Source organism: Oratosquilla oratoria, chromosome 33 (assembly GCF_046742065.1).
Source record: "Oratosquilla oratoria isolate Oo_2021 chromosome 33, ASM4674206v1, whole genome shotgun sequence".
NCBI classification, from domain to species: domain Eukaryota; kingdom Metazoa; phylum Arthropoda; class Malacostraca; order Stomatopoda; family Squillidae; genus Oratosquilla; species Oratosquilla oratoria.
Genome location: NC_134809.1, coordinates 12,218,382 through 12,236,790, shown reverse-complemented (window position 1 = coordinate 12,236,790; position 18,409 = coordinate 12,218,382). Strand labels below are relative to the sequence as shown.

Here is an 18,409-nt window from a genome sequence, read left to right as displayed (position 1 = left end):
CGGCACTGTATGGGGCAGAGACTTGGAAATTGAAGGAGGCAGGGATGAATTTAAATGTATTTGAGATGAAGTAATTGAGAAATATTTTGGAATTATGATGATGAATTGAGTGAGAAATGAGTAGGCGAGTAGGGTGTGTGGGGGTGAAAAGAGAGCTGACAGATAGAGATGACCAAAGAATACTGTGGTGGGTCGTATTTATGGAAAGAATGAGTGATGAAGGCATAGATGGATAGTAAACTTCAGGGGAAGACTAAAGATAAGATAGGCGGCTGGAGTGAAAGAGGCGTTGGGTATAAGTGGAATGTCTGTTGAGGCGGGAAGAGAGAAATAGGTTCGAGTGGTGAGTGGTGAATAGTTGATAAATTGACGCGGCCCGAAGGAATTTCTTCTTGTTTTCTTTAATTATTCATGAGTGGACGAGGAGACTAGGTCGCCGTGTAATGAAGCGATGGGATAAGCCAGTTTTGGCTGTTGGGAGCTGGTATCGTCATGATGCATTACTTCTGACCTAGGCAGGCCGGGGGTGGGGGATGGGGGATTTGATTAAGGATAGACCTTCATCCAAAAGGCAATGGATGAGTGTGGGATGGGTGATGGGTGAGTACGTGCTTTGGCTGGGCTATTTTTCTTGTGTGGTGGAAGAGGCTTTTAGGCATACAGATAGATAGACTGATAGATATATTGATAGATAGACATATAAATAGATAGACAGAATTCTGGTACACTTTTAACTGGAAAGTTCTATTTATGTTTTTATTTTGCCCGCCGTTAGGCAATTTATTCACTAGAGCAAAGCACGTCTTGCACTTAAAGAGTTAGAGGGAAGTATTTCGCCTCGTTTTGGCTGCTATTTTGAAATCGCTTCTGGAAGTAAAGCCGAAACTGCCAGTAATGAAATACTTGTCCTCGGCTCGTCCTGAGACCCGGACATAAAAACGAAGTCATGAGCTACAAAAGGGACTGGTTCAAGGTCAGGGATAAGTAGAATGAAAGTCATAAGATAGACAGACAAACAGGCATAAAGCAGACACGACAGAGAGACAGAGCAGACAGAGTAGACAGAGCAGACAGAGCAGACAGAGCAGACAGAGTAGACAAGCAGACAAATTCAAACCATGCAGATATACATGTTTAAAGTCAGGAGGCATACGCAAAAACAGAAGTAATTCAGAAAGAGATAATATCAGGATATAGAAAGACAAATGGAAAGACAGATATAAAAAGATCAGGAGAGAGGTAGGGATGTTCAAAGTGATGTGACTGTTCTAAAAACAGGAGGTACACAAACATAGAATATGTCAAGAGACAGACAGATAGGCAGACGGACAGGCAGACATTGCTTTCACCTCTCCATTTCCCCCTTCACCGCCTCTTTTTATGATCCTTCTCATCCTATTCATTCCACGTACCAATGTTGCGCATGTTATAATATATACTTTTTTCCTTAAAACATTCCTCGTCTATTTCTCTTTTCTCACAATATTCCCCCACCTACTACACTTCTCTCAGCTTCTGTTTTTCTTTCTCCCTATCCTTTTCATTTAACTTATTTACCCTCAACACTTCTCTGTTTTCCTTACCCTTCCTCCTCCTCCATTTTTCTCCATTTTCAGTTTCCCTTGTATTAAGTAATAATCTGACAATCTCTTTCAATCCTCTTATGGGTTCTATTACATAGTCCATAATACTCTTTCAACCAGCCTCCCTTTCACCACCTATTTCCACGTATATTTATGCTTGTCTCTCTTCTTCTCTATCATCATCTCCATTTTTAAACATATCTCTAAAATCTCTCCACAACATTTCCTACCTAACACCTCGAACCTTCCTACTACTCTATCTATTGGCTCATCTCCTATTCTAGCATTGAGATCCCCAACGCTACTACATCTATATTTTTTCCTAAATTCTCTGAACACTCAAATCAATCCAAAAGTCTTAATTTCTTTTTCACTTTTCTCAGTATCAGTGTCATATGCACTCTTGAAAGCCCATGTCTCCCATCCCAATTTAATTTAGTCTACATTATCAGCGAAGAGACGTCTTTCCACTCTACCCTACATTTTCTTATCCCTTCATGAACTTGCAATGTTACTTCCTCCTTCCCTTGTCCCCTTGTCACTCCTGACACCCTTCCCACCATAGTCCCAAACTCAAACTTACTCTTCTCTTTTAGCTTAATTCTATTCAAAGCTAACATATCCATTTTTCCCTTAAACATACCGCTAATAATTCTTCTTTTATTATCAGGTGTGTTAGATTCACACACACTTAATATCAGTGATTAGGGTTCTGATTCGTATGTTCTTCCCAAGCCTTCTTATAATTTGTTTTTTTGTAGAAGGAAAGATTCAGAATGGAGGATTCCTATTCATCTCTCTCTGTTCCTATTAAGACATGCATGAGAGCACGGTAGCCAAACCGTTTTCCCTACACTAAAGGGGATCAATAAGAGGAGGACTCATGGAAATGGTGAAGGACAGATTTATGGGAACAGTATAAAGAATAGCCAACAGTAATGCAAAAGCATTATTATTTACTCCTATATGAGTAGAAAATTAAAACTCCAATATAGACTAACTATTTGTGATCTGTTCCATATTGGTCCCCAAAGCATTGGCTATATGCTACTACAAAGTTAATATCCAATATGCAGGAATTTGGGGAAATCATACAGAATGATGGAACCAAATATGAAAAAAGCGCAATCACATTGACTATTTCAGCACTATATCCCGCCTACACCTGAATAAAATCGTTCCTAGTTTGTCAGAATAGAATCTGTGAAGTACGTTTATATAACAAAGAACTGAAGAAAATACCCTTAGTCTTATTCGTCATTAGGTCACATTCTTAGTTGGAATATATTACATATAATTACCTAGGACAAAAGCTACGTATTAGGTGGAGAAAAAAATAAGAATAAATAAATAGATAGAGCAATAACATAAAATAGAACAAAACATAAATGTAAGGGCACCCTCGCCACTATACTCTCAAACTCAAATCTCCCTTCCCTTTCAACTTAATTGCACTTTATGTCAACACATCCATTTTCATCTCATCCGTACCACATTCACACACATCTAATGACCAAAACTGGGCTCTGGTTGGAAAGCTCCTTCACATGCATATATTCACATATATAAATGTGAATATAATTATTGATATAGATATAGATATAGATATAGATATAGATATAGATATAGATATACATAAATATATATATATATATATATATATATATATATATATATATATGAATGTAAATGAAAATACAAAGAGAAATATGAATATAAGTGTAGATATATACCTATTGGCATGAATATATATATATATATATATATATATATATATATATATATATATACAAATATAAATATAAAATAAACGTAAATATGAATATGACACCATGTCCCCTGAACCCACTGCACATGAAATATATCCTTTGTCCTAGAATACATATAATAACAAGTGATTGTTATATAAATCGATATAGATTTTTCAAGATGCTTGGAGGTCCAGGTCTAGTAATAAAGTAATTTTACCGACCTGAAAGTAGAGGATAAGTTTGCAGGCGACACTGCCGAAAAACCAGGTCTCAGTCACATCCCATGTGACGGTGGGTGGGAGGCAGAAGAGCAAGATGCAGAAGTCAGCCACGGCGAGGTTGACGATGAAGATGTTGGTGACTGTGCGCATGGAATGGTTCCTGTAGACGGCGCAGCACACCAGGAAGTTCCCGACGAGGCCGACGATGAAAACGACAACGGTGAGGCCGATGAAGACCCACTCGAAGGACGAGGGGTAGACGTAGCTCTCCAGCTCGTCCTGGTACTCCTCCATGTGCATGCATTCCAGGGGTGTCCATGACTCGTTCCAGTTTCTGCAAGTCGTTTCGATGTCCATGTAGGTGTAGTAGGACACGTTGGTCGAGACATTATGCGGTGTTGTACTCATTATATCGTCCTGCAGTTGTTCCAGTGTTGACAAAAACTCCAGATTACTCTTTCGAGGTAGTATAAGTCAGTATACTTGAACCATGTCCAGGAAATTTGCTTGAGTGAGATCAAGTGCCAAGGTTCCTGTGAAGACACATCTAAAGTTCTTGGTGCTTTTGAAAGCCGACTGAAGTTTGATCTAATCAAAACAGCTCTTTCGTGCGCACGTCTTATAATTGCTTGACATCTGTTATAAACTGAAATTTCAGAAATCGCATTTTTCTTCATGCGACAAACTATTATTATCTATCTATTTACTTATATATCTACTGTATCTGTTTATTCATTTATAGGTCAATTGGTTATTGATCTATTTGCTTATTATTTTTCTATTTTTTATTTGCTTATTTATTTATTTATATAGTTATTCATTCTTTTATATATTCACTTGTTAATCTATCTTGTCACTATTGTAATTTTTCTCTTTTGGGCAAAGCAACTAACACAAGGGTGGGTGTGGATGTCCTTGTTAACTGCAGCAGATTTCAAGGTTAAGTTTGATTACCCAAATTTAATTAACAAGTTCATTATTCTAGATTTTCGATTAATCATCATACTGTCATAGTCATATCATTTGTTTTATGCGTCCTGTGGCAGGTGATATTTGTCGTTTGTTGTGAAATTGGCGCGTTCACAAAATGCAAACTAAACACGATTCGACCTTTCATTGTATTCTAAATACTTCCAGGCAATTATTTGATCGTCCCTCACGTAGCCATGATTTTTTCTTTTTTCTTTTCTGCTGTTGTTCATGCTCTATAAGTTTTGCGGAGCTATGCCATTTGGGCCAAGAATCTTTTAAATTTAAATTCAAAACAAAACATATCATGTAAAGAGAAGTTTGTCATCCGCTTTTCATTTCACATATTTTTTTCATCTTTTAATTCTCCTGGCTTAGCCAAAGCGTTTAAGTTTATTTATTTGTCTATATCTTTTATACATTTTCCAAGTTTACTGATCTATTTGTTTTTTCAAGGTAGATTTCAGGCCTCGCTTAAACTGGAACGTAATTCTCGGAATATTGAACACGGCTCCACTTGATATTTGTTTCCACAAGGAAAGAAGAGCTGGTGAATTACAATCCATAACAACAATTTGTCATTCCATTGACATTTGAAACAAGTTTCAACACAGTTACTTGAATCAACGATCTTCAGGGAAGTTCATCCAATCCTAGGAGTGAGTCAGTTTGTATCAACAAAAAAAATGAATAACGTGACCATTTTGGTCACAGGAACTTCGTCGAACTAGTATTTTTTTTTCTAATAACATCTTTAAGTTGATTTGTCTTTCCTAGGCACTTGCCAGGTCTTTGCCCTACGCCAAGTGTCATAATATATCGCATCACTTGAAGTAAACCAAACTCAAGGATTTTTTATGTCACTGTCTCCGTTGAGTCCAAACCCAATGTCAAGATGTCCACCTTTACTCACAAGTACATTCCCGGACTTTGAGGACCGGGACGAGGACTACTTCACGGTACGAACTGTTACCTGGATATCATTAAACTACTCTCGAAACTACTGCAGCTGGTGGAGGAGGAGGCGGATGAGGAGGCGGAGGAAAGGACGAGCGGCTGGTTACGGAGCAGCTCGTTGCGCCCCCGGCGGACAGGCAGTGCGGGCCGAGCCTCGGCGGGAGCGACAGAGAGACCCACGGACAAACGTTGTCACCACCGTGCATGCGCGTGGGACTGCCTGTGTGGGAGTGTTTGTTCGTGTGTGCGTGCATTTGCGTGCACGCGCACGCGTGTCTCACGATAAGGAGATGTGTGAGTGCAGGAGTTAAATCACGTTCAAGTGTAGGCGTGATAGTGGAATATGCAACGTATGAAATGCTTATATAAATGCTCAAGTGTGTGTTTGAATGTGGAAATGTGTGTGTGTGTGTGTGTGTGTGTGTGTGCGCGCTCGCGTGCGTATATTGTGTGTGTGATTCATCGTGGTATGTGCATTCATGCGTGTGTGTGTGTATGTGTGTGTGTGTTTGTGTGTACGTGTGTGTGTGTGTCATTCACCATAGTGTGTGCATTCGTGTGTGTATGTGTGTGTGTTTGTGTGTTTGTTTGCATATGTGTGTGTGTGTGTGTGTGTGTGTGTGTGTGTGTTTGTGTGTGTATTTGTGTGTGTATATACATAAACACACACACACACACACACACACACACACACACACACACACACACACACACACACACACACACACACACACACACACACACACACACACACCCACACACACATACACGCTTTGGTGGCGTGGTTGGTAGAGTTCCAGACTGTCAGTACGGAGGTGCCGGTGGTACCTGGTTCGAATCCTGCCCAGGGCTGAAATTATTTCAGTATCACTGCGCTTCGAGTCGTTACTCCAACTCTCGTGGGCGGGGAGTTAGGTGTGTGTGTGTGTGTGTGTAAGGTCATAGCATTACCCATAGATCGGTCACACGAACTCTGAGCTCTCTTCCGGGAGGGAAATAGCTGTCGATCATGAGTCCAACACGTGATCCAAAAACCAAGGTGAATCACACACACACACACACACACACACACACACACACACACACACACACACACACACACACACACACACATAAACACACACTCACGCGCGCGCGGACAACCGTTAATCAGACTTTTAGGCTCTTTTCACACGCTTCGACTTTTAGCCGTGTGCCGTCCACGACACGGCTTCTCCAATAATTATGGGTCTCTATGAATGCTTTCATCAGTCACGACTATGACCATGGCAGGTAGATAATTAGGTCACTAGCTATTTAGACTATCTCGCCGGGCCCATGGTGGGGTAAATGAGGACATTTGAACTCTAATATTTTGTTTTGGATAACGGTACACTATCTTATTCAGTTTAGAGAACCCTCTAACAGTAAAGGTTTATGTCGTAAGCTACTGAAGGTATATGGTTCAGTTTAACTCCTTTAGCGCATTGGTTTCGACCTCCCGTCGCATCCTGTGGGTCTCAACGAATGTGGCGATCTCCGGCGGCACTAAGGTCCACTCGGCACTCACGGATCGGAGAAGGATTGTAAGGCAAAATCGGTAAATTTAAAGTTATTTGCCCCCCTCACAAATGCAATTCTTATCTATGTCATTGGATAGCTTCTATCATTCTGAGTTTTTTGAGCCCCCATATATGAATACCGCAAATTAATAGTAACGTCAGTAGCAATTTATCTATTTATTTATCTATTTATTTTTAGTAGGGGATACGGTGGGTCATAACCTAACCTAACTTAAAATCTCTCGTGTTTAATGTCACGGTTCAGAATATCTCTTATCATCAAGGCTTGCACTCCTTATCTCCGGCACAACTACCCGGCCCACAGCAACACGCAGCCATGCAGGCTGCTGACTCGGTGAATCAAGTGACTCAAGTACCCGATTCTGTTCAGCGAATCACTCATAAGAACTTGAGTCACTAAAGAGAATGGAGTTTTCCATCACTAATTTTAGCACTAATGGCAACCTATTTCTGACCCCAAACTTTACGGCAGAGATCGAGTCGACTGGTTAACGCAACGCAGATGTAAGAGGCGCTGTGATTGGTCACCACGTGAGCGTGGGTCAGCTCTTAGCCAATCAGATTTGAACTTTTCCTTCATCGCATATAGGCATTTTCTATGTGTAATTTGGCGTAGTCGATTCTGAAGACAAAGGTTGTTTGTCAATTTGATTGGTTTTTAAATATATTACAAACAAGAATATGGAAAAGAACAAAGTTATGTGAGAAATTGTCGTCTATAATATCCGTACACAAAATTCTTCGCCTACCCAGTGATATCAATTTAATTAATACTCGTTTGTTATGAATTACACCAAAACTTATATCTCGAGTATGCATATGTGCATTCCTGCTAGCTCCACGGACTCCTGGATGCTATCAATCTATTGTTACGTATTGGTAATAATGACTTGATTAATTATCTGTGACTCAGTCTGCTCTCCGTGCCTTGTCTTCCCAAAAATCAGAATCCCATAACCTAGTAACTCACATTCCATTTCAGCTAGCCACAGCCCTTGAGCACTCCCTTGTTATATACTTCCTGTGGATCCCTTCTCACGTAGGAACAACTAGCAACGAGACGGTGGACCTACTCGCTAAGACAGCCTGCGGGCAACCCTCACCTGTAGCTGACGCTTCACCTAGTTCCCTCCTTCTGCAGACGCAAAATACGTGCTGCAGCTCATTTGCCTATCGTTCACCGGAGGAATATCGAGCGACCTTTGAGTGTGACCATTCAGAACTATGATCACTTTGCCAATCACCCCCACAAGTATCGCTGCCGTGGACTGTTAGTGAGAAGACATAATGTGGTATCTGCTCGACTTAGATTAGGCTACAGACCAGTGTGGCAGGTGAGCAGTAACGTGCACAGACATTGCAAGGGGCAGGTGCTTTGGGCTGGAAATTGGGCACTTCACTCTTTGGTATTATTCGTATTTGGCAAATATCCGGTAGAGTGCAACGCCATTTTCCACATTATAATTTCTGAATGTTAAGAAAATGGAAAAAGCCTGTGAGAAATCATTTTTAATTTATTTTCATAATTTTTTGTGAGGGGCACTTTTGGGGCACAGAACAAAGGGGCAGGTGTTTGGGTACCCCCCCCCCCCTGCACGAGCCTGCGATTCTCATGTAAATAGTTCATTTCCTATGTATTAGGCCTGCCGCTCTTTGAACGTAATAAAATGATTAAAAATACACATGTGCAGGTACTCTAAGATTCCTAATAGAAAGATTCTACTGGTATGATGATAAAATTTAGACTCCAAGTAGCTTGACTTATGAAAACAATGACATTTTGTGCCCATTTATGTTAGTTCAAATATTTATGAAAGCACAAACAACTTTCGTTATCACATTGACAGCTTAAAATCAGCAGTAAATATATTTTCATTACATATTAAGATATTCTTATCCTCTTGGGTCACGCCTACGGCAATGGTTAGTGTTAATAATGTGTAATATGTAATTTGACACTAACGACAGCTATAGAGCAGACGACTAAATTTGCGCCTTGTCGACAACATGCTATTGGCAAAGTTTCCCGTTTTCTATGAATCGTTTCTACGGAGATGTGGCTCCATTTGATTGGTGGAATTCGCGACAACCGATGTGTCAGTGGTCATTTGAGGAAAAATAGTCAACTTTGGAAGTGTGTGCGTGTTCGAAGCTGAAACAGTAGTAGATGTGTTGGCGCATCAAACCATCTACATTACTGGGAGTGATTTTGTGTGATAATAGTGATTTTGTGTTGTGATATTTACATTAGTGATCGAATCATTTTTAGTGTTTTATCAACTTTGTGTGTTTTTGAACCCAAGACGTGCTATGAAGGAATTCTCCGAAAAACAACAACAATACATCACGTACACACGTTCTACCAAGAGCAAAACTATTTTAGATAGGATTTATTTGTGTATCAGCATTTTAATTTTTAGGCTTAGGTGTGATGTTGCATTGGTTGACATTATCTCTCTTATATTCTTCTCTGTTTATGTTACATAGTATATGACGCAGAATCAGGTTTTACATGATCAATATGCATTACATCTAGTGAGATGGTTACTGTAATATTGTATCAATATAACTTCCAGTCAATAAGACGTGTATTACACTCCTCAAATGTGACACCTATGTTCAGTTATTGCCAGTCATGTAAAAACTGCTTGATACACAAAATAAACAAAGGACAGGGAGAAATGTACTCTGTGTTCTACATTTTTAGGGAACGACGTTAAGGAAGTCAAAGCACAGTCGAAGGGGGTGAGTGTTAATTATCGTTTTCTTTTGTGATAGAAGATGACATGCCCGTTTCTTGCAACTGAATTTAAAATACTGTTTTGATATTTAATTTTGGTTGTTTATGGATAAGGCAGAGAATAATTAGAAGTGTTGCTATCTAATGTAATATGGCCAGAAATCCATAAACGACTACATTATAGTCGCCTCGCAGGACCCGGCTCGGACGGTTGTGTCCTTTTTGCCTTGAAGGGTGGTGTCCTGAACGAGGTCATTGATGCCCACGGTGGTTGAACTCGCTGTTGAGTTCATTCATTTGCAATGCAGAATCATAGTCCACCTTTTTCAATATGCAAATATGTACATTAAATATTACCCCGGCAGTACATGTAGTGTGGGGTTAAACTGTATTGTTGCATGTAAAGTACATTGAGTGCATTCAGTTGGGTTATTCACCGTTGTTCAAAGTAACGATTGATGGGTGAATTGAGCGATGAAATTAGTACAAATATTATGTTGGGGTGTGATATTGAAAAGGTTCTTCTTGGTAGAGACTGAAAAATTTTTACCTTTGCAAATTCGAAGTAACGAAGGCTAGACATTGAATGGCATATGCGTGGGGCGGACTAATTGTATTATTTCTGGTACAGATAACTGAGCAATATTAGGATACTCCCACGCTCTTGGGGGTGGAGATTGTACAATTGAGTGTTTCAGGGATGGACATTCTTCAGTTGAGTATGGTTCGTGATGCATAACCTAATCTAAATCTAACCTAACCTAACCTAAATCTAACCTAATCTAACATTCTACAGTTGATTATGCCTCTAACCAAACCAATCCAAACCAAACCTAACCTAACCTAACCTAACCTAACCTAACCTAACCTAACCTAACCTAACCTAACCTAACCTAACCTAACCTAACCTAACCTAATCTAGCCAATATCAGTTAGGATGGAGAGTCTACAGTTGATCGGTGTATGTGGGGAAATTCTACAATTGAGTGTAGTTGGGTGACATTATCTCTGTTGTATTCTTCTCTGTTCATGTTATAGAGTATATAACGCAGATCAATGTTGGGTGGGAGAATTCTACAATTGAGTGTAGTTGGGTTGAACATTCTACAGTTGATCAGTGTGGGGGGAATCGACCCCAGATATCTAACACATTTGTGTACTGTGGATGCAGTCACCTCGTTTCTGTAAAGTAACATCGTCAACCCAAGCACCGTTGCATACACGTTGGGACTTACGACGGCCATAGATGACGTCTGAGGAGATTTTTCATTGATTAATTTTAACGTTTGGAAACTTATTTGGCGCTCGTTGAAACCGTACTTTTGGATGCCTACATACAAATTTTAAAGAATAACAAAGTGGGTGATAGGAGGAATAGCTAGAAGGGGACAGAGAGAAGAAAATATGCCTCGGGGGAATAGAGGGGGAGAGGAGGGAGAGACATGGCGAACGTGAAAGAATAATATAGTAGAAGAAACAAAGAGCGAGAGAGGGAGGAGCAGACAGGTGGGGAGAGGGAAGGGAAATGAGGGATGTACACACACACACACACACACACACACACACACACACACACACACACACACACACACACACACACACACACACACACACACACACACACACACACACACACACACACACACACACATACATGACTCGGTGGCGCGGTTGGTAGAGTCTCAGACTGTTACTACGGCGGTCAGGGTTCGAATCCTGCCCAGGGCTGAAATAATTTCAGTATCGCTGCCCTTCGAGTCGTTACTCCAACTCTCGTGGGAGGGGAGTTAGGGGTATGTGTGCGTGTAAGGTCACAGCATTACCCATAGATCGGACCTACGAGCTCTGAGCTCTTTTCCAGGAGGGAAATAGCTGTCGATCACGAGTCCAACACGTGATCCAAAGACCAAGATGAATACACACACACACACACACACACACACACACACACACACACACACACACACACACACACACACACACATATATATATATATATATATATATATATATATACATATATATATATACATATATATATACATATATATATATATATATATATGTGTGTATGTGTGTGTGTGTGTGTGTGTGTGTGTGTGTGTGTGTGTGTGTGTGTGTGTGTGTGTGTGTGTGTGTGTGTGAGAGAGAGAGAGAGAGAGAGAGAGAGAGAGAGAGAGAGAGAGAGAGAGATTTGAGAGTCAATGACGACAACGGCATTATTGAGCTTGTGCCGAAATCTTTTGTCTAATAGAACGTTTTTCGGAAGGCAAATGTTTGTCGAGTGGAAATGCAAATGATGTTTTGAACTGCTAATCTCCTTTCTTCTCGTGAGCACCTATAGACCGTACTCTGTAATTATCATGGAGGTAGTTACACTGATCTGTATATTGGTCATGAACTAAACTAGGTCGTACACCTGGTTTGTGGTCTGATTTTGAAAATATGTCTGGTGTGAAGTTCGGAAAAAAAAGTTCATGTGAAAGTTTAAGAAAAGTTATATAAACTAATAAGGGCGGCAGTCATATGTGGAAAAGAGACACATGGAATAAAGAAGACACAGGAAGAAGGCTGGATGTGACAGATAAGGAGGTTCAGGGGGAAATGTTACGAACGTGGATAAGATTAGAAAACAAAGAACTGTAGGTGTACGTAAATTTCCTAAGGAAATTTAAGAGAGATTGGCGTGGTGTGAGTATGTCACGAGAAGGAACGAAAGTTACTTGGGTGGAAGAGAGGTGGGTATAGAGGTGGATAGAAGAAACAGGTAGATTGAAGAGATGGATGGATGTTGGTTTTCGAGAAAGCTGCTTGTTGTATGGTGAAAGGAGAGGCTAAGTCAAAAGATGACGACTGATTAGAAAATGCTGACTCCGCATAGGAGTGAAAAAAAAAAAAAAAAAAAAAAAAAAATCCACATACTGTACAGTACATTCGCATATGCATTAAGAGCCTTTACTGGGTTTTTGAACTGATTATGCAAATAAAACGTCCTCTTGACATCAAGCGTTTTTCAGTAAATTTCATTTTTCTGTAAATCTATCAACCGTTTCGCTGCTAATGATGACTTACATTTTTATTCCAACTGGGAAATTCACTCAGACGATGAAGGCACTCAGCCGAAAGGTCGAAACCACTTCACTTGACTCTGTCGCTGCGAGTGATTATTTCTTTAATTCCAGCTGCCGCGTCGCGCATTGCCTCAGCGAAGGGAAGCCTTCTTGCACAGAATAATTGTTCAGCTCATTTTAATTAATATTTTCACTACCAGTTAGGACTTGTTCATTTATTCCAGCTGTCACGATAGGAAGCCTCGCCGACAGTGAAAGGTTTCGTATAATAGGCTTTGGAAAGTGTGTCAGGGTAGGAACAGGATTTTTATGAGAGTAGCACTGCGAGCACTCGAACATAAAAGTAGCGGCACACTAGTCATTTCTCGCTAGCATGCTACTTACTTTTTGTCTATTTTGTTTGAGTAGAAACGAATGCGATTACGATCTTTTGTTATTCAAATTTCCAAATGTCAAATTACTCTTGCGTCATAGAGTGAGAAGCTGAACGACGAACTAAGAGAAGTTTAAACCTAAAATACAAATGTTAGACACATTGTTGAGATGTTCTAACGGAAGTCTAGAATATTGTAACAGAATTTGTTTCTACCCTAAGTAGCAAAATCAAATAACATGCTATCCTATTGTATTGCAACCTTAAACCATGATATTTTAAACCTATTCAAAGTATATCGTTCATTGGTGAGTGATCAATAAAGTTCCAGATACAGTAGTTCTCTTACAATTGATGATTGCTCTGTATAAACTTGTGTTGATACATCAACACCGAAAGATGTTTTCACACATTTGTAATATATCATGGGTCTGGTTCGGGTGTCCGCTATAGTACATATCTACCACGAAAATATAAGAACACACACACACACACACACACACACACACACACACACACACACACACACACACACACACACACACACACACAGTTACAATTGGAAGAAAAAGTTTACAGAAATGATAGATCAAGCCATGGTGAGGAAGGAGCTCGTAGAGGTGGTAGAAGAGGTACACTTGGTTTTGCCGCTGTCCTTGTAATAAACAATCAGGGCAATTACTCACAGCTGGTATACATACATACATACATACATATATATATATATATATATATATATATATATATATATATAAATATATATATATATATATATATATATATATATATATATATATGCATATATACTGTATATGTATACAAATAGCAAACCATTGACGGTTCTACTTGACTGTAGGGTAATTTCGGGAAGAAATGGGTTTCTGATTGGGTGAGACGCTAGACAGTCCCCCGACAGTTGCACAACAGGGTTGTTCTCCAATATTGTATTCTTGTCCAACACTCTATCACCTCACACAGTGATGTACATGTTAGGGGTCCCGTTCGTCCTCGGGGGGGCTTTACTGTACTGTGGTAAGCTCTAAGCCGGAGTTTACGGAATTAGTGTATAGTATAGCATGCTTGGTTGTTAAGATTACGATTTCATTATCCATTGACATTGTTCAATAGGGTCAACTGTAGAATTCCCGCCCCCCCCCACACCCACACTGATCAACCGTAGAATGTCCACCCTAACTACACTCTATTGTAGAATTACCCCCTCCCACTGATCAATTGAAGGCTCTCCACCCTAATTAACACAGGCTAGGTTAGGTTAGGATGGTTAGATTAGGTTTGGGTAGGTCAGGTCAGGATAGGTTAGGTTAGGTTTGGTTATGTATCACGAGCCATATTCAACTGTAGAATGTCAGGTTAGGTTAGGTTAGGTTAGGTTAGGTTAGGTTAGGTCAAGTTAGGTTAAGTCAAGTAAAGTCAAGTCAGGACAGGTTATGTTATGTTAGGTTAAGTTATGTATCACGAGTCATAATTAACTGTAGAATGTCCACCCCAGCAAAACTCAACTGTACAATCTCTATCGAAATAAGCACCAAATGTGAGGACGGAGGAGCCTTTATTAGTACGACGTTTTGTTTATTGTTACAGCTTTTTCAAGGACATCATGTACTTGATAAAGCCTTAACAAGCGAAATGTCATACGAATACAATGAAGGCTCCGTCCTCACTTGGTGTTTATTTCGACAGAGATTGTAACTTGAAAAGGGGGGTGTACCAAGCGAAACGTCGTACTAATAAAGGCTCACTTGTGGTATTCATTCCGATAGACTGATCGGCAACTGGCACTTTTGTACAATCTCCACCCCGAATGCGTGTATGAGGGTAAATTCCATATTTGATCCTTAAATATTTAGCAACGCCACAATAGGGATGAATAGTGTCTCATGGGCTGTGACGTTACAATTCAAGGAAGCAATGGCAGACAATTGGTGGCTCAGTGATCGGGATCCGGTTGGGTGAGGGGGGGGGAGAAAATTGCTAAAAGTGAGAAACTGTGTCTGAGAATACAAAAACTCTTTGATATATAACCATGGCGTCATACCTTTTAATTTCTCACTCATGAAAAAATCGACCTCATAGAAATAATGAGCAACGTCTCTTTTGTCCTTTAACGCTCGGTGGCCTGAGGGATGACCTAGGAGTACTGAGAGAACTTGGCAGACCTGCTCCCCCGCCCTCCCCCCTTTTTTGCATAAAAAGCACCGCGGCATAACCGGTACGGTCCGTTGCTGCGTCCATAACCGTGACGGCACTGCGGCTGTCCCTGGCGTGTATTACGCTCCCATTTCTAACCAAACGACTACAACAAGGGCACCAGTGAAAAAAGGGCTGACCAACAAAATACAGTATACTGTACCTGAGTAGGAAAAACTCCATTGCAACGAGAAGGAACGAAAGTTACTTGGGTGGACAGAGAGGTGGTATAGAGGTGGATAGAAGAAACAGGTAGATTGAAGAGATGGATGGATGTTGGTTTTCGAGAAAGCTGCTTGTTGTTTGGTGAAAGGAGAGGCTAAGTCAAAAGATGACGACTGATTAGAAAATGCTGACTCCGCATAGGAGTAAAAAAAAAAAAAAAAAAAAAAAAAAAAAAAAAAAAAAACCACAAAAGGTACAGTACATTCGCATATGCATTAATGGCCTTTAGGGGGTTTTTGAACGTTTTATGCAAATAAAACGTCCTCTTGACATCAAGCGTTTTTCAGTAAATTTCATTTTTCTGTAAATCTATCAACCGTTTCGCTGCTAATGATGACTTACATTTTTATTCCAACTGGGAAATTCACTCAGACGATGAAGGCACTCAGCCGAAAGGTCGAAACCACTTCACTTTACTCTGTCGCTGCGAGTGATTATTTCTTTAATTCCAGCTGCCGCGTCGCGCATTGCCTCAGCGAAGGGAAACCTTCTTGCATAGGATAATTGTTCAGCTCATTTTAATTAATATTTTCACTACCAGTTAGGACTTGTTCATTTATTCCAGCTGTCACGATAGGAAGCCTCGCCGACAGTGAAAGGTTTCGTATAATAGGCTTTGGAAAGTGTGTCAGGGTAGGAACAGGATTTTTATGAGAGTAGCACTGCGAGCACTCGAACATAAAAGTAGCGGCACACTAGTCATTTCTCGCTAGCATGCTACTTATTTTTTGTCTATTTTGTTTGAGTAGAAACGAATGCGATTACGATCTTTTGTTATTCAAATTTCCAAATGTCAAATTACTCTTGCGTCATAGAGTGAGAAGCTGAACGACGAACTAAGAGAAGTTTAAACCTAAAATACAAATGTTAGACACATTGTTGAGATGTTCTAACGGAAGTCTAGAATATTGTAACATAATTTGTTTCTACCCTAAGTAGCAAAATCAAATAGCAAAGTATCCTATTGTGTCACAACCTTAAACCATGATATTTTAGATCTATTCAAAGTATATCGTTCATTGGTGAGTGATCAATAAAGTTCCAGATAGAGTAGTTTTCTTACAATTGATGATTGCTCTGTATAAACTTGTGTTGATACATCAACACCGAGAGATGTTTTCACATATTTGTAATATGTCTTGGGTCTGGTTCGGGTGTCTGCTATAGTACATATCTACCACGAAAATATAAGAACACACACACACACACACACACACACACACACACACACACACACACACACACACACACACACACACACACACACACACACACACAGTGACAATTGGTCGAAAAAGTTTACAGAAATGATAAATCAAGACATGGTGAGGAAAGGAGCTTGTAGAGGTGGTAGAAGAGGTACACTTGGTTTTGCCGCTGTCCTTGTAATAAACAATCAGGCAATTACTCACAGCTGTATACATACATACATACATATATATATATATATATATATATTATATAGTATATACTATATATATATATATATAATATATATAATATATATATATACTGTATATGTATAACAAATAGCAAACCATTGACGGTTCTACTTGACTGTATGGTAAATTCGGGAAGAAATGGGTTTCTGATTGGGTGAGACGCTAGACAGTCCCCCGACAGTTGCACAACATGGTTGTTCTCCAATATTGTATTCTTGTCCAACACTCTAATCACCTCACACAGTGATGTACATGTTAGGGGTCCCGTTCGTCCTCGGGGGGGCTTTACTGTATTGTGGTAAGCTCTAAGCCGGAGTTTACGGAATTAGTGTATAGTATAGCATGCTTGGTTGTTAAGATTAACGATTTCATTATCCATTGACATTGTTCAATAGGGTCAAGCAACTGTAAATTCCCGCCCCCCCCACACCCACACTAATCAACCGTAGAATGTCCACCCTAACTACGCTCTATTGTAGAATTACCCTCTCCCAACTGATCAATTAAGGCTCTCCACCCTAATTAACACAGGCTAGGTTAGGTTAGGATGGTTAGGTTAGGTTTGGGTAGGTCAGGTCAGGATAGGTTAGGTTAGGTTTGGTTATGTATCACGAGCCATATTCACCTATAGAATGTCAGGTGTTAGGTTAGGTTAGGTTAGGTTAGGTTAGGTCAGGTAGGTTTAGGTCAAGTTAGGTTAAGTCAGGTCAGGTCAAGTCCAAGTCAAGTCAAGTCAGGACAGGTTATGTTATGTTAGGTTAAGTTATGTATCACGAGTCATAACTGTAGAATGTCGACCCCAGCAAAACTCAACTGTACAATCTCTATCGAAATAAGCACCGAATGAGAGGATGGAGGAGCCTTTATTAGTACGACGTTTTGTTATTGTTTACAGCTTTTTCAAGGACATCATGTACTTGATAAAGCCTTAACAAGCGAAATGTTCATACGAATACAATGAAGGCTCCGTCCTCACTTGGTGTTTATTTCGACAGAGATTGTAAACTTGAAAAGGGGGTGGTACCAAGCGAAACGCCGTACTAATAAATGCTCACATGGTGTATTCATTCCGATAGACTGATGGGCAAACTGCCACTTTTGTACAATCTCCACCCCGAATGCGTGTATGAGGGTAAATTCTATATTTGATCCTTTAATATTTAGCAACGCCACAATAGGGATGAATATGTCTCATGGGCTGTGACGTTACAATTCAAGGAAGCAATGGTAGACGATTGGTGGCTCAGTGATCGGGATCCGGTTGGGTTAGGGGGTGGGGCGGAGAAAATTGCTAAAATGCTTCTGGT

General features: G+C 40.1%; 1 protein-coding gene across 7 annotated transcripts in view; it reads right to left on the bottom strand.

Moving 5' to 3' along the window:
- Nucleotides 1–18,409, bottom strand: part of LOC143017755 (orexin receptor type 2-like) — a 460,398-nt gene that overhangs the window by 107,883 nt on the left and 334,106 nt on the right. The window contains exon 1 of one of the 7 annotated variants that reach the window (XM_076172611.1): nt 3,556–3,978. The exons of the other annotated variants lie outside the window; for them this stretch is intronic. Coding sequence (XP_076028726.1) covers nt 3,556–3,963 — 408 coding nt within the window. The 5' untranslated portion in view covers nt 3,964–3,978. Of the gene's footprint in view, nt 1–3,555; nt 3,979–18,409 lie in introns of those variants that run through there. 7 annotated transcript variants of the gene reach the window in all.